Source organism: Myotis yumanensis, unplaced genomic scaffold, assembly GCF_028538775.1.
Source record: "Myotis yumanensis isolate MYYU_CA2020_CCGP unplaced genomic scaffold, mMyoYum1.0.hap1 SCAF_16, whole genome shotgun sequence".
NCBI lineage: Eukaryota > Metazoa > Chordata > Mammalia > Chiroptera > Vespertilionidae > Myotis > Myotis yumanensis.
The window spans coordinates 42,336,207-42,355,360 of NW_027223767.1; the positions used below are offsets into that span (position 1 = coordinate 42,336,207).

At 40.8% G+C, this 19,154-nt stretch overlaps 1 protein-coding gene across 4 annotated transcripts in view; it reads left to right on the forward strand.

Moving 5' to 3' along the window:
* Window positions 1–19,154, forward strand: part of SPOP (speckle type BTB/POZ protein) — a 75,575-nt gene that overhangs the window by 37,353 nt on the left and 19,068 nt on the right. For 2 of the 4 annotated variants that reach the window (XM_070393006.1, XM_070393004.1), the window contains 2 exons: window positions 2,112–2,163; window positions 18,587–18,730. In XM_070393006.1, coding sequence (XP_070249107.1) covers window positions 18,653–18,730 — 78 coding nt within the window. In that variant the 5' untranslated portion in view covers window positions 2,112–2,163; window positions 18,587–18,652. The remainder of the gene's footprint in view (window positions 1–2,111; window positions 2,164–18,586; window positions 18,731–19,154) is intronic. The other 2 variants (XM_070393008.1, XM_070393007.1) reach the window with 1 other exon arrangement.

Here is a 19,154-nt window from a genome sequence, read left to right on the forward strand (position 1 = left end):
GACCTAGAAATATATCATTGCTACACCCTGAAGAAGCTTGCTGTGTGCCTCTCCTAGCTTATAAACCATACATTTGCTCAGAGGTATGACTAGTGTGACATTTATGATAATTACTAGTGACCTGTTAGGCAAAATCGCGGGAGACCTGGGATATCCACCCCCCCCCCTCACCCCCATGCTGTGGGATGGCCCTGAGTCCTGGAGTGCCGCCCTGGTGCCCTGCCTCCGGGTCGCATGCAGCGGCCTCGGGGCTGTGGAAACCCCGGCAGAAGCAGTGAAAAGTGGCCGCTGGGGCCTGCCAGCCCCGCCCCCGCTGTGTGTGCTGCCATCTTGTGACAGTGTTACAGCATGAGAGTCAATTTGCATGTCACCTCTTTATAATATAGGATATTCTTACTTTGTGATGTTACTATCTAGGTTTCATTACAAACCATATAGCTTAATTTTGTCTGCTTTTGAACTTTATATACATGGAATAATACTGTAAGTGTTCTTTTGTGTCTTCTTTCAGAACAAATAGTATGTTTGTAACTTTCATCCATGTCATTATGTAGAACTGTAGTTTAATTTCATTGCCATATAGCATCATATTATTTGAACATACCCCAACTTATGTAGCCATTCTAGGGTTGATGATGTTTTTGGCCGTTATGAATACTACTATTATGAACTTCTTTTTTTTATGTGTGCTGATGGAAATATGCAAGAGGAGTTTCTCTGGGCCATATTTGAGAGTGAAATTGCTGGATCTTTAGTTTTATTAGATAACAAACCGTTTTTCCAAAGTGGTTGTACTAATTTGTCCTACCAGGAGTATGAGAGTGTCCCTATTCCTCCTAATCCTTACCAGTATTGTCAGACTCTTTAAATTTTGCTAATCCTTTGGGCCTAAAACTGTTCATTCTAGCAAATTAACTGAGAAACCAAAACCTTAAACTTAAAAAACAGAGAGAGAGAGAAGAGAGAGAGAGAGAGAGAGAGAGAGAGAGAACGCGCATGCCAAGGGCTAAAGGTTTTGACTTTAAGAAACATAGATATTCAGAACATTTTTATTTAAGTTCGATGATAACTTCTGCCTAAGGAGTAGTTACTTATAAAGTCATAAAGGCATGTTATCTGTCTATACCCTCAGAAGATCAGGAACCTTGTCTGTGTTTTTTTGGGGATGTGTGTGTGTGTTTTGAAACCACTACATCTCAAATAATGACTTGCACAGTTGGTGTTCAGTAAATATTAAATAAATGAATTCAGCCTGACTCTTGCTACTCTTAAATCTTCTCATCATGATTGTCCTATTTTAACATCAGTAGTTTAAGACAATTTTTGGTGAGGGCTCATTCCATTACTGATAGTAACCAAAATAAGAGAAATTCATTTGTACCAGTGTAACAGTTAAAGATAATGTTTACATTTTCAGGAAAAGATGCCATTTTTAAGGAATTATCCCCAATATATGCAGTACTTCTTTTCCTGCAAAAGGGAAGATAGCACCAGAATTTTATGACTGCATGAGGCTCCTGAAGCTTTGCACCCACTCTTATTCCTGTTTCTATTTTGAGTCACTTTGTAGGATATGATAGATCATTAGGTAGTGCAATGATGGTGTTTAGCCAAGTTATCTCACCAGTCTTCAACAGGAACCTAATGTTACAACTGTTTATCAAAACCATAGGAAACACGGCTTTGTTTAAATGCATCTTGTTTTGGTGTAATTGACCTACAGAACACTTTTTTAAGGGGTATTTTACATAAAAACTTCATAGTAATTCTTTCAATATTTTGTGAGGGAGCTGGCAAAAGTGATCACTCCTCTCAGGTTACTGTGGGGCAAGCCACTTATTTCATTTTGCTCCATTCATAGGCCAGTTCATTAGAATAATTAGCTTTGGATTTTCCTGACTTTAATTTCTAAGTATTATCGTTTTGAAAGATCACTAAAAAAAAATAGAGCACTCAGGACCACAGATATAAGAATGGTAATTTGACTTGTAAATCCTAGCAACTGTACACCTCCTTTTGTAAGATTTCCCCATTGCAAAATAGCCAAAGTAAGCACTTGTCTGAGATTCAGAATCTAGTTAAGTCTGATTCATCATCTCTATTTCCAACAGAGATTTCCTGTTAGACAAGACAAATTGGTCTTCCTACTACTGACTTAACTTGGTGAGTTTTCATATAGTTTTATTTTAAATATAGTTTAAGATGAAGAAAAAAGTGGAATGAAATGCATAGAAATATTTACCATGACTTTAAAAAATGCACATCTTGAGTGCAATCAATCTACTGTTTCATTTCAGTGCAAATGGTATGTAAAGTTGGAAGTCATAGAAAGTAAGCAGGTAGGGTGATATTTAAAAAAAAAAAACACGAGCATAACAAACTGTGAAAGAAACCCTTTTATAAGTGCCCTCAAAATAAGTTTTATTCTACATATTCATTCCTGGAGTAAACTAGAGTTATTCTTCTGGTGACTATTTTATACAGATAGGATTGGGCTATATAATGATGGTGGAAAAGAGAAAAGATGTTTGGATTTAAAATTTTAATCAACAGTTGATAATGCATGATTTTGAAACCTTAGAGTAAGATTGTTTCTCCCTAGAAAAGATCTTCAGGGAAATTAGAATTGCAGTTTAGAAAAGGAGGTACCTTAAAGCAATTCATGGGTTTCATTTTACTCTGTAAAAGGAGTTTGATGTTGAGCAGATTGCCTTTGTTGTATGTACCCTTAGAACCCATCTCTTTGTGGGTAACTTTAAAAAAATCTTTCTATCATTCTGGCTAGCATCTTAAAATTTTTACTTTGTGGTATGAGATTCTTGCCTCAAATGCTTAAGTATGTTTTTACAGTGTTTTAGTGGGTAAAACAGGTGTTATTGCTTGTTAATCTAAATTCTGACACAAATCTTAGGGAGGCAAGAAATTCTGTTAAAGCAGACATTCTGTCTAACTTTCCCTTGTTTTGTCTGCCTGTGTGGTTTCACTTTTTCCTTGTGTCATGAATTTTGGAATGAACTTTTAAAGCTGAGAACTTCCTGCCCATCCTTTGTTCCATTTAGTTTGGTTAGAACCTTACCATTTACATAGAAATGGACTTATTTTCATAACTTTAGAATAAGAGAGAATTTATGTTCTGCCAATATTTGCTATGCAAGGAGCATGGGTTCATGTAAACAGTCATCAGATTTCTTTAGTTAAGGCCATAGTTAAAGGAGAAGATGAAAGCATATGTATACCTCAGTCTCTTATAGTTAGAGGGAGGTCTAGGTGTCTCTCATAAAGAGGTAGCTCCAGAAAATACTGAATTCCATTAAAAATGTCTTTAAACTAGATAGTATTACATTAGTTAATGCTGAAGGAAATTGATTGCCCATGTAGTAAATATACCAAACCTCTGGAGCATAGTGAGCCTTTTCAGCTTCTAAGTTAATGAACTTATTCCAAATTGTATACCTTAAGACTAACTTAGCCTTTCTTCTTTAATATGCATTCTTTGGGCCCTTTCTATAGCCAAATTGTGTTAGTAAGAAATATTTTTAAATGACTTGGCTAAAGTATAGATGGCCAAAGAGAACCACATGTTGAATTTGGCTTCTATAAAGGCTAGAGGACCCTGTGGGTTATGCAACCTCTCCCTATTTGTTTCATAAAATGACTCTTTAGTTTTTGAGGTCCTTGTAGATTGGACACACTTGAACTGTATTAGGGCCAAGCCTTTCATCTGTTTACTATTTGGATTTTATAAGGTTCCTCATAGTTGTAGTGGAAGGGAAAGAGTGAAAAACCTTTCAAATCTCAAAACAATCTTTGGGAATATAATCCTATCTAATAAAAGAGAAACATGGTAATTACCTGTACCTCCACTACCCTTCCCATTGGTTAATCAGGGCGATATGCAAATTAACTGCCAGCCAAGATGGCGGCCGGCAGCCAGGCAGCTTCAAGCGAACATGAGGCTTGCTTGCTTCAGTGACGGAGGACTCCAACGTTCCCCGCCTGCGGTTGCCGGCCTCTGAGCTTGCAGTTTGAAACATTGTTATAAATATAGAAGCTAAACAAAACCCAAGAAACCTGCTTTCAGCCAGCCGGGATCTCAGAGCTGGAGTTGAAACAGTGTATCGATTATAGAACCCAAACAAACCAGATACCTGCTTTCAGCAGCCGAGGCCTAAGAATTGGAGCCAAGCCTCAGAGCTAAAGCTGGCCCAGAATAAAAAAAAAAAAGAAAAAAAGGAGTGGTTGGGAGCTTTAGTCACCCGCCAGCCTGAAAATGGCCCTCAGCCCCTCACCCAGACTGGCCAGGCACCCCAGTGGGGACCCCCCACCCTGATTCAGGACACCCTTCAGGGCAAACCAGCTGGCCCCCACTCGTGCACCAGGCCTCTATTCTATATAGTAAAAGGGTAATATGCCTCCCGGCACCGGGATCAGCAGAGCAGCGAGGCCTCCTGGCACCGGGATCAGCGTGACAGGGGGCAGTGCCCAAACCCCCTGATCAGCCCTGCTCTGTGCCTGATAGGGGGGAGCTCCCCAACCCCCTGATCGCCCTGCGGCTCTGTGTGTGACAGGGTGTGGCGCCCCAACTCCCCCCCCTCCCCCACGGGCCCTGCTCTGTGTGTGATGGGGTAGAGCCATAACCTTCCCATCGGCCCTGCCCTGAGTGTGACAGTGGCGGCGCCCCAAGCCCCTGATCAGCCCTGCTCTGTGGGTGATAGAGGGCGGCACCCCAACCCCCTGATCCACCCTGCTGTGTGTGTGACAGGGGGTGGTACCCCAACTCCCCTGATGGGCCCTGCTCTGTGCATGACAGGGGGGAGCTCCTCAACCCCCTGATCGGCCCTGCTCTGTGTGTGACAGGGGCGGTGCCCCAACCCCCCTGATGGGCCCTGCTCTGTGCATGACAGGGGGGAGCTCCTCAACCCCGTGATGGGCCCTGCTCTGTGCATGACAGTGGGGAGCTCCTCAACCCCCTGATCGGCCCTGCTCTGTGTGTGACAGGGGGTGGCACCGCAACTTCCCTATCGACCCTGCCTTGAGTGTGACAGGTGGCGGTGCCCCAATCCCCCAATCAGCTGTACCCTGAGCGTGACTAGGGGTGGCATCACAACCTCCCGATCCGCCCTGCTCTGTGCATGACAGGGGGCGGCGCCCCAACTCCCCAATTGGCCCTGCTCTGGGCCTGACCAGGGGCTGCACCTAGGGATTGGGCCTGCCCTCTGCCACCCGGGAGCAGGCCTAAGCCAGCAGGTCATTATCTCCTGAGGGGTCCCAGACTGCGAGAGGGCACAGGACGGGCTGAGAGACCCCCTCTCCCCCCCGAGTGCACAAATTTTGTGCACCGGGCCTCTAGTTAATATATAAATAGAATCTTCTTAACCATAAGGTTTTCTTTCTCCCTCTCACTTCTCCCCCTCCTTTCCCTCCTTCCCCCTTTCCACCGCTTCTTTAATTTTAATAATTCTGTTCCAGCTCTTGTTTTAGAATAAATTTTCTCAACCTAGAGGAGAAATCTTTGATAACATGTGGGATGTGTTAAAATCTTCATCTTTTCTAACTTTGCTCTTTGTGGCCTTAGAGATTTTCGCCCAGGCCATTCTGTTGAATTAACATGCTGTTATAATTTGTGAAAAGATTGGAGTTGCTGATTGTTTAGTTTTGCCTACCCAACTTCATTTCTAAAGGTGTTTTCCTTTGGAACTGAGATCCACTTTGAAGTGAAATAGCCCTGTTATAATCAGATTTGTTTGCTGATTTGGATTCATGTCGTTCCATTTCAGACATCTCCCAAATGATGGATTTTGAAAGTAATGTGTGGAGAAGCTTAATCTGATGAACCCTATCTGCCTTTTTAAAAAAGCAGTTGGAGGAGTTTTTCTTTTTCCTAGCAGGGTTCTAATTAAGAGCAGCACCTGAGGTTTTAAGCCAGGTCTTGTGAAATTTGTGGTTATTGTAGCCATGGTTTATTCTGCTGTGTCCTCCATCCAAGTGGAGACAGGATATTTTTCTTTCATTGTTGTTTTGTAGATGTATTTAGGTCAATAGTAATTTGTATTTAAATTAAAAGCAAAAACAAAACTCAAAAAGTCTTTTTAAGGTCTAAGGAGACATAATTCTACAAGACTATTGAGTGGCATCTGCCTGTCTCTTTCCAGGAGAGGCCTCTGCATGTGGAGCAGAGCATGCATTGCATTGCCCCTGGACATATTTTGGGGGTAGAGAATTAGGCTAATATGTCTATGTCAACAACTCTCACATAATGGATAGTTTTCAGTGGAAGGGAATGATTCCCCAGACCTTAACTTAAATTGGCAATACATTTTTTTGCTCTTTGATTATTTTGCTACCTGGAAAAGTTGCATCCAAAATGAAAATTATTCCATATTTTAACCTTTGAGCTGGCTGCTAAGGTCTCCTTGGGGACAGGGACACTTTGTAGTTATTTATAACCTTAGAAAAGGGCAGTACGACTGTAAACAGCCAGCACACACTGAGGCTTGGGAGTCAGTGGAAGCATTTGTTGGTTATCTCACTACTTTCTATGAGTTGAAATTCATGTACCTTCTTGTTCATTCTGACTTTGTCCGGATGAGCCTTACTAGCCAGGCTAGTCCATAAAACTCTATCTTATAACGCTTAGATTGAGGAGAAGAAGGAAAAATAACCATTTCAGGTACAAAAGCGTATCTGATCCTCACAATCATTTTAGATTCTATGCTTGTCTAAAAGATATCTATAAACTGGGAAGATCTTAAAGGTATTGACATGCATACATAATACTATGCTTGTTTCTGAGTTTTTCTTATATACAACAGTTGCAAGAGCAATTCAACTCTTAATTAGATAAATATTTGGTAGTGGCAGAAAGTATGTTCTACATCTTAGTCTGGTATAGGAAAAAGTTACATATCTATGTATGTAACTTTAATTTGCATTTATCTTACTATGAGTGAAAGTTGAACATATTTTCACATATTTAAGAACCATTGGTATGTATTTATGTGTGTGTACATATATTTTTTATATATTTACATAATTAAAAATCTTAGATTTTTTTAATCAAAGAAGAGTGTAGTTTTTGGAATGTATTACTTCTTTAAAATTGGTGTGAGATCAACTGATAATTTTCTTTGTTTAATGTTCTGTTGTTTTGAAAGTATGCCTGGGTTCCTATGCTGTTACTCATTCAGCAACTCCCAAACTTTAACATTTTAACTAGAGCTTGTTAAGGAAAAGCTAGGATTTCAAGACAGAGTCTAGTTATTCAGCAACAATTTTATTAACAAATATTTATTTACTTTTTAATATGTTTCTATTGATTTTAGAGAGAGAAGAAGGGAAACGGAGAGAGAGATAGAAACATTGATGAAAGCGATGATCGGCTGCCTTCTGCATAACCCTCACCTGAGATAGAGCCTGCAACCCGGGCATGTGCCCTGAATAGGAATCAAACCGGGGACCTCTCAGTGCGTGGGTTGATGCTCAACCATTGAGCCACACTTGCCAGGAACAAATATTTATTGAGTGCCTACTATACCATTAGGCACATGGGGGATGCTCTTCTCTCATTGAGCTTAACTTCTAGTGGGGAAGACAATAGACAAGTAAAAAAAATTAAAACAATAATTTCAGATGGTGGTAATAAAGAACAAAATAAAATAGGGTAATATGAAGAAAGGGATGGACTAGAAGTGGGCTTTAGATCAGATGGTCAGAGAAGACCTCTCAGGATATTACATTTGATAGAATATCTAAAAGACAAGAGGGAGCCAGCTATGAAAAGAACCGAGGGAAGAAAGAGCTTTTCAGGTAGAGGAAAGAGTCTGGTGTGTTCACCAAATAGAATTAATGGCCTGAGTGGCTGGCATGGTGCTTGAGAAGGCTAAGTGTTAGATGAGGTCAAGGAGGTGCAATGAGGCCTTGGCTGTGATGACAGAAGGTACATTTTATTCGGATAGCAGGGGAAGCCACTGAAGAATTCCTGTCTTATTTCTCATGAGCGTCAGATTTAGAAGCCGTCTCATAACTTAGAAAAATTATTTGTAAATGCTGCTTATTCCTTTAAAATTTTTTACTTATTATTTGAAAAGGTAATATAGTCACATAGTTAAAAATTCAGAAAGTACAAAAGGGAATACAATGGAAATTCTTCCCAACCAAGTACCCAGTTTCTTTCCTTGAAAGTAACCAGTGTCTCTAGCTTTACATATATATATCTTTTAAAAATATATGTGAAAACAAATAGCTTTGCCCCTTTAAATAGAAAGAGCTTTCTCCTTCCTTTTTAAAATTTTTTATTTTTTTGTTAATCCTTACCTGAGGATATTTTTTCCATTGATTTTTAGAGAGAGTGGAAGGGAAGGGGAGAGACAGAGAAAGAAACATCAATGAGTTGCCTCCTACACACACCCCAACCAGGCCCGGGGATCAAGCTTGAAACCAAGGTACATGCTCTTGAGTGGAATCAAACCTGAACCCTTCAGTCTGAGGGCCAATGCTCTATCCACTGAGCCAAACCAGCTAGGGCTCTCATTCCTTTTTATTAAAAACAGATGCTTATTACATTGTCTGTATCATAATTTAATCCCCTGTTCATAGATTTTTAGGTTATTTCTATTATTTTGTGATTACAAATAGTGTTATAGTGAGAAAAATTTTATATTTATCATGTTTATCATATAGTGGGTTAAATTTCTAGAAGTGGAATTGCTGAATCAAAGAATATATGCATTTTTTATTCATTCTGATATACATTTCTCTTGATGGAGATTGTAACAATTTATGCTCTAATCAGAAATGTTCTTCTTACCCTGGACAAGTATTATCAGACATTTTGATCTTTGCAAACTCACTGGGTGAATCAATGTGCAGTTTAATTTGCATTTATCTTATTATGAGTGAAAGTTGAACATATTTTCACATATTTAAGAACCATTGGTATTAACATTCCTATAAACTATTGGCTGTTCTTTGCCCATTTTTAAAAATATATTTTATTGATTTTTTACAGAGAGGAAGGGAGAGAGATAGAGAGCCAGAAACATCAATGAGAGAGAAACATTGATCAGCTGCCTCCTGCACGCCCCCCACTGGGGATGTGCCCGGAACTAAGGTACATGCCCTTGACCGGAATCGAACCTGGGACCCTTGAGTCCGCAGGCCGACGCTCTATCCACTGAGCCAAACCAGTTCTGGCATGCCCATGGCTGTTGACTTTTTTCGCATTGATCTTTAGATTCACTTAATACTAAATACCTCTTAAAGATTTCAAAAACAAACAGTGTTATATGTCAGCTTATATCTCAATTTTTTTAGAAAGCAGCTATCTTTAACTTATAAATTGTGTTGTTGTTCATCCTCACTTTAGGATGTTTTTTCCATTGATTTTTAGATAGAGTGGAAGAGGGAAGGAGGAAGGGGAGAAGGAGAGAGAAAGAAACATCAATGTGAGAGAGACACATTGATTGGTTGCCTCCTGAATGTGCCTGGACCAAGGCAGGGATTGAACCTGCAACCCAGGTACATGCCCTTGACTGGGAATTGAACCCATGACCCTTCCATGCACGGGCCAATGTTCTAACCGCTGAGCACACCAGCCAGGGCTAACTTACAGATTTTATAAAGACCATGATAAGGGACATAAGAGAAACCAAATCTTTCCTTTGCTGATTGAGGTCTCTCTTTGATGACTCTTAGTTTTATTTTAAGAAGTATCTCTAAATTTTAAAAAAGTGCATTTAGTATTTGGTTATACTAGATTGAACTAAAAAAAAAGTTTACCTATAATAAATATTCAAAAGTCATTCAAATGTTGCAACAGAGAAAGTCAGTATGACCTATAATAATCTGTCCTTGGGGTTATGAGAAAGAAGTTATTACTTCCTGGGCTGTATATGATTGAAGACACTGTAACAGAAGAAACACAAACCCTCCTTTGAAGTCACATCAGTTTCGCAAAAATGAGTATACTCAAATCTTTTTATAGTTTAGTTTCTTCTCCCCCGCGCCCCCTTCCTCTCTCCTTCCCTTAATTGTCAACAATCTTTTTGGCTTCTTCTGTTTTGAAAATGCAAACGTCTCTCAGGTTTAAAATAGTTATGACATTGGGTTTTTCCTTACTTGGAAACTGTACAAGTCTTTAAACCAAAAGAAAAAAAAGTGACAGGCTTTAAAAAAGTCCCTAACAAACCATTCTTTGACAAGAAGCTATGTTCCCAGCCATCTAACTTGTGCATGTTTGTGTATTATGTTGAACCACATGAAATTGCCCATATTTGGCTATTTTCAGCCTACTGAACAATTACATGGATCAATCTGATATATCCACAATCAATTCTGTAATTTAAAGGCTGATGGGTAGAAGGCTAATGCATAGATATCACGTGTAGATTATGCCTGTTTTAGTTTGTTAAAAAAAATTCTCTGAATGATTAGATTAGATTGAAGATGGACGAATGCTTGTAGAGAATAAAAGAAAGATAAAAATAACTGTATAAATTGTCTAACACTTATCAGAGAGTGTGCTAGCCTAGCTCTGTGTATACTGCAGGTTAAACTATTGCAACACTTTCCCCTGTTGTATCCTGAAAGAATCCTGGTTATGTAAGAGTTTAATTCAGATTACTGATTTTTGTCTTCAGAATGAAAGAAATGATAGCCAATCCTTTTCTCCATGTAGAATGAAGATATACTTAATACTGGATGAAAAATTCACTTTACCAGGGCTGAAACTTGAGAGCGCCAGGCTAGGAGTTTTGGGCTTTGTTTATAACTCAATCAAAAGAACAAATTAATGATTTTCATTACATTGCAAATCTAATATACTCAGCACTGTTCAAAGCGCTCTTTTAGAGATATGTGAAAGAAAAAAACAGAAAAGTTAATGGACTTGAATGCAATTGGATAAATGTTTCAGCCATCAAAGTATTTTTGCTGAACGCCTTGTTCCAGGCAGCCTGCTAGGTGGTGAAGGGGATATAAGGAATAGTTGCAAGTTCCTTTTAAGGAACTTAAAGTTTACTAGAGGCAACAGAAGTGTTCATAAGTGTAAAAGAAGGCAGAAAAGAAGTGCACTGTGTAGGTTCAGTGAAAGTATCTGCATCATAATACCTGCTAGGAAACATTCTGTTAGAGATTGTTATTAGTTGCTATCTGATTATTACCTTCATTGGAATTTGAGCAGTATTACAGTTGACAGGTATTTTAAGTATATTTCTTGGTCTACTCAGAAGAGGTGTAACCTCACAGGTCAGGATTTAATAGAGTGAACAGAAAAATAAGTGGTGGTATGTAACAGATATGTTCAGCCTCAGAGTTGTCAACATACTGGGAAGTTTTGCTAAGCTTTGGAGAATAAATTTCTTATTTGAGAACTTGAAAGTTTGTCCTAACTTGTTTGAAGTTGGGAACAATATATTTTGGTGCTAGTTGTCTCCTACAAAGGTTCTCAAACCATGACCCTCAAATAGACCTCCTCTTTTCTAAAATTGTTTTTCTGCTGGGTATCTGCAGTAGTTGGCGTAAAGTGCTAGAGAGTTCATGTAACACCAGGCTGCTTTGCTGATCAACACTTCGCCCATGGTGCCTGCTATGAGTGAAATTAATTAGACTTGTGCTATCCTAGTCAATTTCCCTCTCAGCAGGTTGTGTGGTTAGAGCTCCTCAGAGTCTAAGGCTGATTCTGCAGTTCTTTTAGCTACCAGGTTGGACATTTTTTAAAAATTGGAAGAAAGGTGATATTATTAAAAAAACACAACAACAATAAAAGACTTGGCTACAAAATGAGTTAGAAGCAAAAAAGAAAAAAAAAATGGCCAAGACTAAAGTATTTTTTTTCTGGTTGTAATAATGGACCATGGTTCAATAGCAACAATTAAGCCATTAAAATAAACAGGTTTTAAAATTTGTACTTTTCTTAGACCTAGAGGATTCTTAAGTTGTTAATTATTAGATAAATTGGAACTATTTTTAAAACTTCAAGATAAACTCAAATTAGTATGTTATAATTGTTCAGGATAGAGCTGAGCCTGCACCCCACACCTCTAGAGCCACATTTTATGCTCTTAACTAACATATAAATTTTACATCTTTTAAGATTTTGAAATTTCATTCTGGCCTCTACTGGCAGTAATGGTAACTGGGATTTGTAAAACTGCTTTATGGTGATTTACTCATTGCTAGACAAACAGTTCTGTGACAATGTGTTTTCCCTCAAGTGCAAGCCTACTTTGATCATAGGTGATCCAGTATAGCATTTGGTCTCTTTTCTTGATGTTTTCATGGAATCAGGAATTGCACCAACCAAGGAGGCTCAAATGCCAATGCAATGCTTAGTTTGCTAGCTTAAGTGAAATAGTACATCATGTTTAAGATTGTTAACTCCATCTCTGATTATATGGGATGCTTTAGTTGTAAATGCCTATAGAATAGTGTTTAAAACCAGTGGGGACTCTGGTCAGACCAATGGTATTACTCTCTGAGGGCAATAACTCCTCCTCCATGATCTATAGTAATAAAAGGGCAGTATGCTAATTAGACCAGCTGTCTTCCAGGCGTCATTCCGGATGTCCTTCCTGACAAAGCCGGGGCTGGAGGGAAGCCAGCGGGTGGCCCGAGGGAAGCCAGCCTGGTCCCAGGTGCCTGCAGGTGGCCAGAGGAGGGAAGCAGCCCGGGTCCCGGGTGCTGGAGGGAAGCCGATGCCGACAGCTGGGTGAAGGAAGGCCTACTTTTGCATGAATTTTTGTGTATTGGGCCTCTAGTTATTACATAAGTGTCAGTGACTGTGTATGAGTTGAGTGATTTATTTTTTTGTAATTCATTTATACCTATTTTTCCAAATGCTTTGAGGCAGTTTCCAAAATCACTTAATAGAAAAGAATAATCAGTTGAAGGAATTACAGTAAAGGGAATAACAATGTTAAGTAAATAATAAAGCTATTATAGAATGAGCATTTAAATCTGTATAAAATATAGCATATAGAATAACCTATAGTTTCAAAAGATAGGTCACAAATTTGTCTCAGGGCGTTTTAGTAGCCAAGCAAAGAGGACAACATAATAAGATTCATATTGTCTGTCCATAGCTAAAAACAAACCAGTATTCAGGAAAGAAATTTCTTTCTTGGGTATTATAAACCAGATAGTGTGTGATATAATGGAACACATCCTTACTTTATTCCTACAATTAATACAATATATTAAAAAAAATAAAGCAGAACAGTACAAAGAATAATACACACTCAAATAGTTATCATCCCAAATCTCACAGTCATTTGTATTGTCATATTTGCCTCAGATCATCCTTGTTTTTAAAGATATATGAGAGATCAACTTGAAATGCCTTATTTTCCCAGCCTCATTGTTCTCCCTTGGTCTCCTATCATGAATCTGATGCACAGCTTGTCTTTTTTTTTTAAAAATAAATCTTTATTGTTGAGATTATTACAGATGTTCCTCTTTTTTCCCCCCATACCTCCCCTCCACCCAGTTCCCACCCCACCCCATACCCTTACCCACCGCCACTGTCCTCATCCATAGGTGTAAGATTTTTGTCCAATCTCTTCCCGCACCCCTTACACCCCCTTCCCCCCGAGAATTGTCAGTCCACTCCCTTTCTATGCCCCTGATTCTATTATATTCACCAGTTTATTCTGTTCACCAGATTTTTTTATTGACTTGATTTTTAGATTCACTTGTTGATAAATATGTATTTATTGTCACTTTGTTGTTCATAATTTTTATCTTTACCTTTTTCTTCTTCTTCCTCTTCTTAAAGAATACCCTTCAGCATTTCATATAATCCTGGTTTGGTGGTGATGAACTCCTTTAGCTTTTTCTTGTCTGTGAAGCTTGTTATCTGACCTTCAATTCTAAATGATAGCTTTGCTGGGTAGAGTAATCTTGGTTGTAGGTTCTTGCTATTCATCACTTTGGATATTTCTTGCTACTCCCTCCTGGCCTGCATAGTTTCTGTTCAGAAATCAGCTGACAGTCGTATGGGTATTCCCTTGTAGGTAACTAACTTTTTCTCTTGCCACTTTTAAGATTCTCTCTTTGTCTTTTGCCCTTGGCATTTAATTATGATGTGTCTTGGTGTGGTCCTCTTTGGATTCCTCTTGTTTGGGGTTCTCTGCGCTTCCTGGACTTGTAAGTCTATTTCTTTCACCAGGTAGGGGAAGTTTTCTGTCATTATTTCTTCTAATAGGTTTTCAATATCTTGCTCTCTCTCTTCTTCTGGCACCCCCATAATTCGGATGTTGGTACACTTGAAGTTGTCCCAGAGGCTCCTTACACTATCTTCATATTTTTGGATTCTTTTTGCTTTTCTGGTTGGGTGTTTTTTGCTTCCTTGTATTTCAAATCTTTGATTTGATTCTTGCGATCCTCTAGTCTACTGTTGAATTTCTGTATATTATTCTTTATTTCAAACAGTGTATGCTTAATTTCTGACTGGTCCTTTTTCATTTTTTTGGCATTCTTATTAAGATCCTTGAAGGTATCACTAAGTTCCTCGGAGGTCTCACTAAGTTCCTTGGAGGTTTCTAGAAGATTCTTGAGTAAACTTATTAGTGTAGTTTTGAACTCTATATCCAGTAGTTTGCTTTCCTCCATTTCTTTCATTCGTCACCTGTTTTTTTGTCTCCGCATTTTGGCTGCTTCCTTGTGTTAATAGAGTGGCTTTGTGTGGTAGGTGTCCTATAGGGCCCAGTGGCTCAGCCTCCCCAATCACCTGAGGTGGACACTCTTGGTGCACCCCTTTGTGGGCCGTGTGCACAGTCTTGTAGTTAAGCCTTGATTGCTGTTGGTATTACTGGGAGGAATTGACCTCTAGGCCAATTGGCTGTGAGGACCTGCTGTGCCTATAGTGGAAGAACTGCTGTGCTGGAGACACGCTTATGGGGCAGGACTTGCTTCAGTGGGGCTTTGGTGCTCACTGAGTCTGCCTCTTGAGTGTGTCACTTATGGATGTGAGGAGTTGAAATCTCATATCTGACCACTGGTACACTGGCTCTTGGATCTCCAAAGAGGTGCAAAGTCAGCCACTGCCTGAGGCCACCCAGCAGGAGCTACAGGGAGATCTGCAGATTTCGCCTCTTTGTTTGGAGTTTGGAAGTTTTGGAGCTCTCTGACCCAGCTGCAGTTTGTTAGGTTAGGCTGCGAAAGGTCAGGCCATTCATATGCAAAAGCAGCAGCGCACAGCTTGGGTGGGGTTGTAAATTGGGTTGGGCGGGGTCTCAGGGAATCACCAGGGCGGAGCAAACAGCGATGGCTGCCAGTCAGCCATCTCCGCGTCTCCACATCCCTGCGTCGTGCGCCCCCACGCAGGAACAATGATCGCTGCGGGCACCTCTGCGAGAAAGCCACCCTCACTTTCTGACCCGGTGCCAGACAATCCAGTTTCTCCCCGTAGGAGTCTGGGTCCCCAGAGTCTCGCCGGAAACTGGAGTTCAGAGCAGTCGGGAGCTTGTATTTCCCTTCCAATTGAAAAAAACAGCGCACCCAGTTGCCAGCCCATTTCACGTGCCTCCGTACCTCCGTTCTTGGCGCCTCCACACCTCCTCCCAGTCTCAGTGTGCTTTTTTCTTTCCTTCTAGTTGTAGAACTTCCACTCAGCCAGCTTTCCCGTGGTTCTGGATGATAGCCGTTTTGTCTTTTAGTTGTAGTTTTGGTGTGGTTGTGAGAGGCAGCACGTACAGGCATATACCTTATGCCGCCATCTTGGTTCTCCCTTGTGTCTTTTTTTTTTTTTAACTTCTGCATGCATACACCTGTAGATAATATATCATCTTAAATTTGTATAAATAATGTACTATACATAGCATTACAAAAGTTGTCTTTTTTAATTAGCATTGTGTTTGATCTCATCTCCATGGTGCTGTAGAACTAGTTAATTAATTTTAATTATAAAATATAGTTTCCCATTATATGGAAACTAGAGGCCCAATATATGAAATTCGTGCACAGGTGAGATCCCTAGGCCTCGCCAGTAATCAGGGCCGATCAGGGCCAGGCTGATGAGGGCCTGCCTGGAGAGGAGGCAACGGTCGCTGGGCCAGATGCGGAAGGAATGGACGCTGGACGCTGACGCCACCATTGTTGGTGCCTCACCACTGTGTGGTTCCCCGCCTCCTCCCCCCCTTCCCTTGCCACTGTGCCACCACCGTGGCAGGTGGGCAGCAGGGCAATCAGGGCCTGCTGGCCGGGGGGAGGGACAGAGCATGGGAGGTTGGCCGCTGGCCCCGAGGAGGGAGCTGGCCCTCAGCCCCCTTGGGAAAGGGGCCACAAGGAGGGACCACTGGAGGTTGGCTGGCCGGGCAGGGGGGAGGTGGGGGAGGGATCACGGGAGGTTGGCCGGCCGGGGGTTTGGGGGAGAGAGGGACCACAGGAGGTTGGCCAGCTAGGGGAGGTTGGCTGTGGGAGCACACTGACCACCAGGGGGCAGCTCCTGCATTGAGCATCTGCCCCCTGATGGTCAGTGCGTGTCATAGCGACCGGTTGTTACAGTCATTTAAGCTTTTATATATATACTAGTGACCCGTCGTGCAAAATCGCAGGAGACCCAGGAACGCCCCCCCCTGCCCTCCCCCCCCCCGCCGCATCATGGAACCTCCCCAAGTCCCGGAGTCCCGCCCCGTGTGGCCAGCGCACTGCAGGATGGCTCCAAGTCCTGGAGTGCTGCCGCAATGCCCCGCCTCCAGGCACACATGTGGCGCCGCAGAGACCCCAGCAGAAGACGTGCGAAGTGGACGCCAGGACCCTCGTGCCCCTGCAGGGCCACAGGAGCCCTGGCGGAAGCCGTGCAGAGCAGCCACCACCCCCACCGTGTGCACCATGTGTTATGGTGTGAGGGTCAATTTGCATATTACCTCTTTATTATATGGGATGGATAACCCAATTTATTTCTCTTCTCCTTTGAATGGATTTTCAGTTTGCTTCTAGTTTTTTCATTGTTATACACAATGCTACATTGAATACACTTGTCTATGTCTTCTTGTGCCCACGTGCAGTTTCTCTAGGGCAGTGGTTCTCAAAATGTGGTTCCAGGACCAGCATATCAGGATCATTTGGGAACTTTGTTAGAAATGCAAATTTAGAGGCTCATTCCAAACCTCTGAATTAGAAACTCTGAGGGTGAAGCTCAGTAACCATTTTCTAGGTGATTCTGACACACACAAAATTTGAGAACCACTATTCTGGTGCAGTATTATAGTTAAAAGTAGAATTACTGACCCTTAGTGTACACATATACTCAACTTCACAAGATATGACCAAATTCCCATCCAAATATACTTTCTCACCAACAGTGTATGGGAGTTCCCATATCCCCATTCATGGTTTGGTTGATTTTTCTTTCCTCCTGCAGGTCTTATAGATGTAAAATGTTTTAGAGCGACTCCCTCCCTTCCTTCCTTCCTTCTTCCCTCCCTCCCTCCCTCCCTTCCTTCCTTCCTTCCTTCTCTTTATGAACGATATTTTTGTAAGGTAGTAAATACCTTGCATTTTTGCAAGATATGGCCTTTTTCTTAATGATTTTATAGAAACAATTTATATACCAATTCATATATTAATGAAATTATTTTTTTGTCATGCATTGCAAGGAGCTTTATTTTTTCAGTTTGGCTTTGTTTGTAATACTTAAGAAAATTGTAACCTAATTCACCAATTTTTTGAGTGGCATTGGAGGGGAGAATTTTGAATGAATTTGATTTACTACTGGGACACCCTGCCAAGATATATAGCAGTTATTTGAAATGGTCTGAGCCTTATGAGAGAAGTCAAAGTTAGAGAGATTTAGGAAATATTTTTATCAAGGCAGAAATTTGACACTGTTGGGATGGATAAAATCGCCATGAAAGAGAATGTTGATTGAGAAAATGACTGAGGATTAAACCATGGGGAGCAATAGTGAAGGAAGAGCATCCAACAAAAGAGATTGAAGAATGATCATAGAACAGAGAGGGCAAGAGCAAGGAGAAGAGTCTGGAAAATTGAATAGTGATGGGGTATAAGTGGGGAGGGATCTCTGCTGCAGAGAAAGAGAAAGTAACACATCTAAGAAAGGGGTAAATGTTGCCCTTCACGAGAGCAGCTAGCAATGGGTTGAGGAATAGAAACCTACTTTTCATTAGTTTGTACTAAAGTATTCGAGAAGATGAGACAGTGGTTAGAGAGGTAACAAGGTCATTTCCCCTCAGGAGTAGAGTATTTGTGTCTCAGGTGAAGGAGCTGGTGGCATAGTTGTGTGCGGGGTTCACTATGCTATCTCCTCTTCAGGCAGCCTTTCCATAGATGTACTTCATATACCCATAGAGTAAATTCATTCGGTAAGCTAACGTTAAGTATTGTGCAGAGGATTAAAATAGGGTGATGTAATTGTTATTAGGAGACTATATTAGAATAGGCGATCTTCTCCGAGGTTAACACTTAAGTTTGGGATTGGACTTCTAAGTAGCTATTTGAATAATATGAGTAGAGAATTCTAGGCAGGAGACAAAGTTTCTAGTCTTTGTCTAGACTAGAAGGTCAAACTGAAATAGTAGGATCATGTGCCATTAATCTAAAACATCCTTTTGCTTTTTCTGTCAACCAGGGTGAAGAGAAAACAGAAATCTTTGTCCTCTGACTTTGAAAATCTTGTTTAACCTTCAAACTGGCGATGTCAAGGGTTCCAAGTCCTCCACCTCCGGCAGAAATGTCGAGTGGCCCTGTAGCTGAGAGCTGGTGCTACACACAGGTAAGTTATGTTTTCACCCTGTAAATCTTTGCATGTTGGGAGGATTTGGTGGGCAAAAGGAATACGATTTCTTTCTACATTGGGTTTTCTGCTTTCTCAGGGACATAACTGCCAGATAGTAGATAGATAAGATATTTGTCAGCTTTCCATTCCTTGGTTTTCCAAGTGGAATCTGAATACCCTAGGCCACGATTTTTCACTGGAGATTAAAAGGGGGGACTCTGAAATTAGATCCACTTACATCCTCCTTGATGGAAATGTGTTCCTGTGTTGGGCAACTCAAAAGGAAACTAGGTTTGAGATTTTCAACCCAGGTAGTGGCATCAACATCTCAATTGTCATCTGCTTTCCCAACCCTGTCCATGTTTTTCCTACTTTCCATTCAGTATTTCTCAGAAGCTGAGAAAAGTTATGAAAGCAGTTG